The sequence below is a fragment of the Zingiber officinale genome, chromosome 8B, assembly GCF_018446385.1.
Source record: "Zingiber officinale cultivar Zhangliang chromosome 8B, Zo_v1.1, whole genome shotgun sequence".
Lineage (NCBI taxonomy): Eukaryota > Viridiplantae > Streptophyta > Magnoliopsida > Zingiberales > Zingiberaceae > Zingiber > Zingiber officinale.
In genome coordinates, this window is record NC_056001.1 from 31823423 (window position 1) to 31832077 (window position 8655).

General features: G+C 33.8%; 1 protein-coding gene across 2 annotated transcripts; it reads right to left on the reverse strand.

Moving 5' to 3' along the window:
- Positions 1 to 525: 525 nt before the first annotated feature.
- LOC122014961 (equilibrative nucleotide transporter 3-like) lies at positions 526 to 5895 on the reverse strand. Of its 2 annotated transcripts, none has more exons than XM_042571529.1 (10): positions 5753 to 5895; positions 4145 to 4219; positions 3940 to 4044; positions 2898 to 3053; positions 2678 to 2821; positions 2495 to 2600; positions 1620 to 1795; positions 1378 to 1535; positions 992 to 1250; positions 526 to 925 (listed from the first exon to the last, which is right to left on the reverse strand). In XM_042571529.1, exons 2-10 carry the CDS (start codon positions 4181 to 4183, stop codon positions 818 to 820), a joined length of 1251 nt encoding a protein of 416 aa, XP_042427463.1. In that variant the 5' UTR covers positions 4184 to 4219; positions 5753 to 5895; the 3' UTR covers positions 526 to 817. The 2 variants fall into 2 exon arrangements, with proteins under 2 accessions (XP_042427463.1, XP_042427464.1); XM_042571530.1 differs by having other exon boundaries at positions 4145 to 4235; positions 5753 to 5873.
- Positions 5896 to 8655: the final 2760 nt, after the last annotated feature.

An 8655-nucleotide genomic window follows, 5' to 3' on the forward strand; every position in this document is an offset into this window, starting at 1 on the left:
GGATGGGTGGTTCGAACAAGAGCCTCATAGTCAGTCAGACGCTATAGTTCCAACGGAAGCGTCTAGGATCCAATAGGTGCTCGGGGGAGGACCATTACAGTAGTTGTAAGGATTGACTAGAGCGAGGGCATCCGTGGACAAATTCGAAGTACAATTTATACATGTTTATAAGTCGATCTCTAGATTATTCATCCTACTACTTAGATTTGAACTCTTATCTTTTTATTTTTTCCTTAATATTTTACACACCACACCCGTAAGAACTATTTAATTAAATCTTTAATTTGTCGCGCCTTATATTTTTATTATCATATTTCTATATAAAAAAAATATAAAAGGTATTCATCTTAATTTTTATTTTAAAAATATCATTTTTTTATTAGACTAGTTAGACATTAAAAAAAAAGAGTAGTTTTGGTCAAACTCTTCAATTTTAATTAAGATTACTTTATATTGATCAAAACTATTTCAGTATTAATTAAAATTACTCATCTCTAACACTGTTATAATAACGGTTGATCAAAATTATACAATGTGAAACAGTGTTAATTAAAAATATTCAACTTTGGCCAAACTGTTTTAATATTGTTATAACAATATTGATCAAAACTAGCCAAATATGAGTCATTGGACTGCTTCGATTTTAATCAAAACATTCGACTGTGTTAAAAAATGATAATCGTCCTGCGACTCCTCGAGTCGCAAACCATCAAACTAATAACATTCTTACTACATCTTATTAAACAGCACGAACTATACAGCTTAAACTGGCACCAGAGTAGTCTCCTAAACTTGGAAATGAAGAATAGAAGCATTATTACCAACCTTTGCCAATCAGCCATAACCAATCAAGCGTAACCCCAGCAAAAATACCGGCGAGAAGAAATACTACAAGCAAGTTTCCCAAAGCATTCTGCTCTGGTCCCTGTACAAACAAATTTCATTTAGTCTCTTCGAAAGAAAGGAAGAAACAAGAAAATTGGCATGTAACCTTGTATCCTTTTGGTGCGGCAGTAAGAACACAGACTGTAAGGTAACCATTGCTTAGTCCTAAGAATGAGGTCAACATGATCATCCATCCTTGGTCCCCGTACTTGGAGGTGAAGTAGAAGGCTGGAATGAGTAGGAATCGCAAAAGAATTGCAGCCATAAGACCTTTCCTAGATGATAGCTCCAATGGCTTCAGAAGAGGAATGTATCTTCCGATGAGATCCCAAACATTATACATGGCGATCAGCACAAGTGCATACCTGAAGCAAATTCAAAGGCAACTGCTGCTGAAAACATCTAAATGTATTTGTCTTGCTATGAATGCTTCACAAAGTTACAATTGCAATGTCGAGATCATTTGCATATTCGACTTATGAGAATCCTTACCATGAACCCAAGCTGTGGGAGCCTGTGTCCTCTGCCAAGAATCCAGGGAATATTGACAATGTCAAAACATAGATAAGAAATAAGTCGATTGCATAGTCAACATTCTCTAAGAGTAACTGTTTGTTGCTCAAACGTTCTTTAAGATTTGGATCCTCAACCTGCAAAGGCCAATAAGTTCGAAGGATAGGTTTTTATGAGTATGTTTTGCACTAGTAGACTAGAACTCTGCGACGGAACCTTACCTCTTGGACTTGGTGTTTCTGCATTCCACCAGCAGCAAGGTCAGCAGAAACTGTCATTGAGCCTTCAGAGGCAGCCTTTTCACGGTAGTACTTCACGATCGGCAGTTTGGGGAAGACGAATGCATAAAGAAGAACACACACAAGCTCAAAGAAACATGAAATTGAGAAGAACATCACTGCAAGAAGCACAAATGAAACTTCAGCACATCCTATAAGATCCTCAACTTCTTACTTACTAGAATAAGGAGATATAATCGACCATAATATGTGGATTCAATGCTTCAGGTATAGTGGAAGAAACTAGGAATTTTTCATTGTCCTTATTATATCGAATGATGATAAGCAGAACTATAATCAGAGAAGAAAGCAAAATAAAATGATATTGCTGTTAAATTTGACATGATCTAACATTAATTTTACTATAAATTTATGCAAACTTAGCTAATAAAAAAATTTAGTAGTTGATCATGATGACCAAACCTGTACTACTACTATAATTCAGTACAGTAGTCAATAGATCCAATAAGCACATATTTGGAGCCTTGGAGGAAAACAATCAAGAAATGAAATATTTCAGCCAGATGAAATTGGAAAGGCAATAATAAAGATCAACAAAGTGTATTATATGTTAGAAGATATAGAAAGACTAGATGTGTCCTTACACAAGTTGATGCAGAAGTGAGGGGGGAAATAGAATAACAAAGCCAACTAGAGTGGAATATGAAGGTTCAAACTTCAGGAGATTAAAAACTAACAGTATTCCATAGATTTCCATTGCATTCAAATATTACTAATTACTCAATACTTTGGATCGTAATTCCATATTTATATAAAATAAAAATGGTTTATTAGTCAAAATTGAACATCTTACATACTTGCTCCCTTCCGAAAACCATTTTGGGAGTTCTCAAAAGCTGCTTTTGTGATTAACCTCAAAGCAGATGTTAGAGCCCCTGAAGCTGCTAGCCCAGCCAAGAAGGACTGCATTCACAAGAAAACTTCGTGTCTGATTGCTTTCGCTAATCTTAAATGAGTTTGATTGAGACTAAATATCTTACTTGTATAAGCTCTGGGCTCATTAAAGAAAGATCACCAACCATCCCCCCTTGCACATGTGCATCAGCAATTCCAAATGCCCCACTTACAGCACATACACCTATAAATTCTCCAATGCCACCTTTTCCAGAAGTTGCAACATCCAACTATAGTGGAGAAACTTGCATTGGAAATCAAGAACTTGGGTGCCAATGAAAACACAAAAAATAATTTGATACTTGCCACAATTAGAGCTAATGAACTCAAGAAAAAGAGAGTGTATCCAGCTATGTTGCGATTTCTGGTGTTAATCTTTGCTTCATGATATGCAAGAATAGCAATTGTTCCCAGGGCAAAAGGTTGGTAAACAAGAGTAAGTATTCTAGTTGGGTGGTAGTCCTGCAACATTGTGGTAAAATAAGTTAATCAATTGTAAAACCAATTATTTCTTTGTGAAGGTTCATCTACACAACAATAGCATGAGTCAAAAGAACAAGTGAGAACCAAGTCTCTCATACATTCAGCTGTGAATATTTTGTATTGCTGATAGTAAATAATGTTGGAAAGAGATCACGGAAAATAAGGAATCAAAATAATGTTGAAAAGAGATGATAAGGATTACTGAAAATAAGGAATAAAAATCATAATATTTCAAATTAGTTATGATGTATTATTTGGCTTACTTATAGGGATTTTTTTTTCCTAATTAGAGATCATAGAGTTGTTGCTTTGTGACCAAAAGATAACGGGTTCGAATCCTGGAAACAGCCTCTTGCAAAAAAGCAAGGTAAAGCTGCATACAATGGATCCTTCCCCGGGACCCCGCATAGCGGGAGCTTCGTGCACCGGGCTATCCTTTTTTTTTTTTAGAGATCATAGAGTTGTATATATATTTGTATCATTTTTCAATGAAGTGAATGCAGATGTCTTCATAATTCTTTTCTAATTTTATTAATTTCAAATAACAAGGAGTGCACAAAAAGACAATATATAATGTTCAATTGACAACTCAACATGAACCATAAACAACAACAAAAATCAAGCCTTATCCCACTAGGTAGGGTGGGCTAAATTTCATGCCATTCATAGGGACTTCTTCAGTAGTGCACTTCAATAAATTTGATAGTGGAGATAAAGGAAAAAAGGAACCCTTAATTAGTCACTAGCAGAACTGAGTAGTCTTCTTCATTTCAAAGTTAGGCAAGAGAAATAGCATATGTAAAACTAATTCAAGAAAAAAACAAACAACAATATCAGAATTGAGTAAAAGAAAAAAAATACATACCGGAAAAAGGTAACTATAGTAATCTTGAATTGTCAGCATACTGTTCCATGAGAAAAGACATCCATTTCCTAGTAGCCAGCAGACTAAAATTGCCAAATACCTTCCCTGTCCATTAACAAAACAAAATACAAAGACAAGTAGAAGAGTAAGGGTCATTTGGCTAAGTGCAAGGAACTAATTAGTCGAGAACTAAAAAAGAACTAACCTTATTTATAATAGGTGCTCCTTCAGTAGAGGAACTCATTCTTAATTCTGTGTCTATTACTTTTCTCCCGATTAACTGTCATTAGCAATACCTATTTACTGGGTTAATGATAATACTTTATAGATCTAAATTAATAAGATATAATATCAAAAACAAAACTTACCCAACCAGGTAATCATAGTAGGAAAAACAAACAGCAATGAAAAGTGTCCATCCAAGAGAAATATACTTGAAGAACCTACTAAGCTCTAGACTATATTTGTTTTAAGAGAAAATTTTGTTATATGCTACACAATAGGTAATCAGAAAATGAATCCACACAAATGTCCACAAGTTTTGAAAATGAAAACTCAATAAAAGTGTGTTATTTCCAAAAAGCTAGTATATTTTTATCAAAGATATTAATTGCTGCTGTATTTCAAAAGGAAAATTCATAGCATACTAAATAAGATATAAACTCATTCTAGACAAGTTGAAGTCTTTTCTTATGGGAATAATCAGAAGCCACCAAGGTATTTAAATTGAGAGAGATTATTTTCCCAAAGGATCAGCACACCAAACATTGGCAGAAAGGAAAAGGCCATCACATGACCAGACTTGAGTTTGCACTACAATTATGATGAGGGTTGCTCGGGGTGAGTGAAATCACCATTTTGGTTCATTGAGTTTGCACTACAATAGTAAGAGAAAAAAGACATTACTGATGGTAAGAAGCTCGAAGGAGGCACTGTGGTGTATATGTCAGAGGAACGGAGCTATCGACGTGCTATGCAGGCTGATAAGATGAGTAGGGAAGTTGAGAACTATAAAATGTGATGAGGGAGCGACATTCCTTTGCAAGGTTGTGCAGGGTATGCCCCTTTGTAAGAGTTGTAGAGGCAACAGTTATCCAAAAAACTTTCTACTGGAATTTTACGCAGGTTAGAGAATTTCCCGAACTTTGGCCAATCGACTTCCCTGCACCATTTCTTTCATGTTCTCAACCAGCTCTCAGTTAGGTTCCTGACATAAATCTGTAAGTCTATTTGCACGCTTACAGTTTCAATACCGTATAACAGAGGCCGTGGCGATCTTTAGCTTATCGGACACGAGATATGCTGAATAACAGGATTGGAACACCAAGGTTTCAGCTAAATAAACAAAACAATCTTTCAAAAATTTCCATTTTTTTCTCGTTATGAAATTAAAAAGCGTATATGACAAAATATCATATCGCGCTCACCCCTCAGAGCATCAAAATTGCTTAGCTTAATCATCAGAAAGGCAGGAAGTAAAGAGAAATGTTCTCAATGTGGTCATTACCCAATAACATCACAGATTTTATTCCATACGCGGTGCAGTATCACGACCAGTTGAAGCTATGACAAAAAAAAAAAATGGAACCATGATCATACTTAAAACGGTTCCGTTCCCAATCTCAGCGAAACTCAAAATCGATTCCTTTGCCGAAAATTCCAAGGGGGAAAAGAAAAAAATATCCGAGTTCCCCACAAAAACCGAAAACACCAACATTGAATCGCGAAAGGACAAAAGGGGGGAAAAGGAGATTAAAACGATCATCACATCGCTAGTTAAAGTGGTTCTACGTCACTGAGTGAAGACACTTACACGGGCGACGAGATCTTCCGACAGCCGAGGCGAAGAAGATTCCCAGGCGACCGTGGATGGATTAATGGCCGATTCCAAGCTCTCATTAATATAACGAGCGATCGGGAGCAAGAGGAGAAAAGCACGGCAACGGCTGGCGTTTCCATTTCAAGTTTCATAGAAGATTGGTCAATGCCGTTAGTTAGACGCCCAAGAGAATTACGCCTTTCATACCCGCTGTGTGAGTGGACGAAGAGTTGGAGAGTCGATGTGCGATACGTATGGGTTGGATTGTGGCCTGCGAGTAGGTCTGCCGAAAATTTTTCCTCTGCGTCCAAGTTGCGTCCCCACTGTAATACGAAGCTATTTAGGGAGACTCCATTCGGAATAAGAATAGGAATAAAAATAAAAGACAAAATAGGATAAATCCGAAAAGGAATTAGTTCAATACTTTCCGAATTAGTTCAAACGAGTAATTCGATTCATGCACTATTTAAAAAATAAATTCTTATTATTTAAAAAACTCGTCTGTCTGTTTACACCGATCGAGAGGAGAACAGATCTCTTGGTCCGTAAATTACGGATCAGAGGATGGTCCACTATATGTAGATCTTTGATTTGAATGAACCCCACTTATTTAAAGATGGGGTCCATTCAAATCAAAGGTCCAGATCAATGGATCATCTCTTGGTCCGTAATTTATGGACCAGAAGATTCCTGCTGGATCGAGAGGGAGTTTTGAATCAGACTAAGTTTCGTCATAATTAAATATTACTTAATCAAATCTTTTAGATCGTGTTTTTGTCATGTAATTTTCTATTGAAAAAAATATTTAAAAAATATTTAACTTATTATTTTATAAAAAAAAATTATTGTTTATTAGACAAGTTGAATAATTTTGGTGTCATGATTAAAGATATTTTAAAATTGATCAAAATTACTAAAATATTAATTAAAACTACTTTAATATTATTATAATAATGGTATATCAAAATTATATAATGAGAAATAATTTTAGTCAAAACTATTCTAATAGTCGTCAAAACTACTTCAATTTTAATAAAAAATATTTAATTTTATTATAATAATTTTAACTAAAATTATTTCAATGTCATTTGATCCAATATGAGTCATTGACAAATCCAATGTGAGTCATTGACCGCTCTAATTTTGATCAAAATTACTCTAATACATACTAAATAGGACATTGTTTAAGATATTTTTTACTTAGAGTGGGATAATAATAAAATAAGGGGCAATTTGAATGTTTGCCTTTTTTAAATTCAAAATAAAAATTCAAATTGGTATAATATTACTATTAGAAGTAGAGTCTTGTTATACGAACAGTCCCTGGAATCATGATATCATAGTAAAATATTTAGATTATTTTTCAGATACCCGTAATTTGAACCCTAGCTATGATATATTTATAAGAATTTTTTCTTTAAATAGGGGGCGTAATCAAAGGATGCTGGGCTTATGGGCTGACCATCACGTGCGCTTCCCGATTTAACTTGATGGTCGGTGAAAAACTTTCATGGGACCGAATCGATCATCCTAGAAATAATCAATGAGATTAACTAGGATTATCATTTTTTTTAATTATACGTTCAACGTAAAGAAATACCTCCGTGAAATCAAGATAGAAAAAAAACAAAATAAAAACGCCCGGGACAACAGTGCTTTTCTCCGTTTGCAACGAATTTTAATTTCAATAAATTAAAAGATATATTTTTTTAATAAATAATTGACTTAAAAATGTTAACTGAGTCGTTTATTTTCTTATTTATCCTAATAATTGATAAAAAAATTTACATAAAACTAAATTAATCATTCTAAAATTAATCAACATAAATTAAATTTAAACCTAAACAAAATCACAATACCAATTTTAAAATTTAATAAAGAATTACCTCGTGAGAGATCATAACTATAAAAAAAATCACAAAACCAATTTTTAGAATCTGATGCCAAGGAATCATCACCAGTCAACTTTAGAGATTTCTTTTTTAAAAAAAAAATGTTATTCAAAGTAAAAGAGAATGATGAATGGCAAATTGGATGGTGTAAAAAAATTGTTAAATGAATTAAGTAGGCAGAAAAGAAATGTCATCCACCCATTTTAAAAAAAATATTAAAATAATATTTTACAGATAATTTTCTATCTAAAATATTCTTATGTTCTTCTCTGGTTTAATAAAAAAGCATCAAAGTATTTTTGATAATATAAATAAAAAAATACTTTTTAAAATTTTATGCCAAAAAATTTACTTTTTTAAAAAAGGTCAAAATAACATTTTAAATATTTTCTATCTAAACATTCGTGTATTATTTTCTTTAAATTTGATTTAACCAAACCACCCCACTTAACGTAGCTTTCATTTATATTTCTACCGTAGTTCTAGGGGTACAAATTAGTCAAAACCACTCGTGAGCCCCTAGTGAGTCGCTCGTGACTCGTTCATGAGCTACTCATGAGCCGCTTAATTAAAACTTGACTCGAGCCGAGCTTAAATTGACTTGACAAGAAATCGAGTAAAGTTCAAGTTTAATTATTATAAGCTCAATAACTCATTAAACTTAACGAGTCAATAATAATATATATTTTTTATTATATATATATATATATATATATATAATTAAATATCAAACTTGAGCTCAACTCTATCGGCTCGAACGAGCTTGAGATCAAGTCAGTATAAATTGAATCAAATTGAGCTTGAGCCGAAGTTGGCTCGAGTTCTGGGCAGATCTGGTTCATCGCCCTAAATAGATCAGCTAAGAGCAAAAAGTGTAGTCTTTGATAACATGAAACAAACACAAAATAAAAACGATACCAACACATAGTGATCTCCTAAGACGAACTTGATCACCGATCACCGCTTGCCGTCGAAAGAGCGATCACGAAACTGAATCAAAAAACT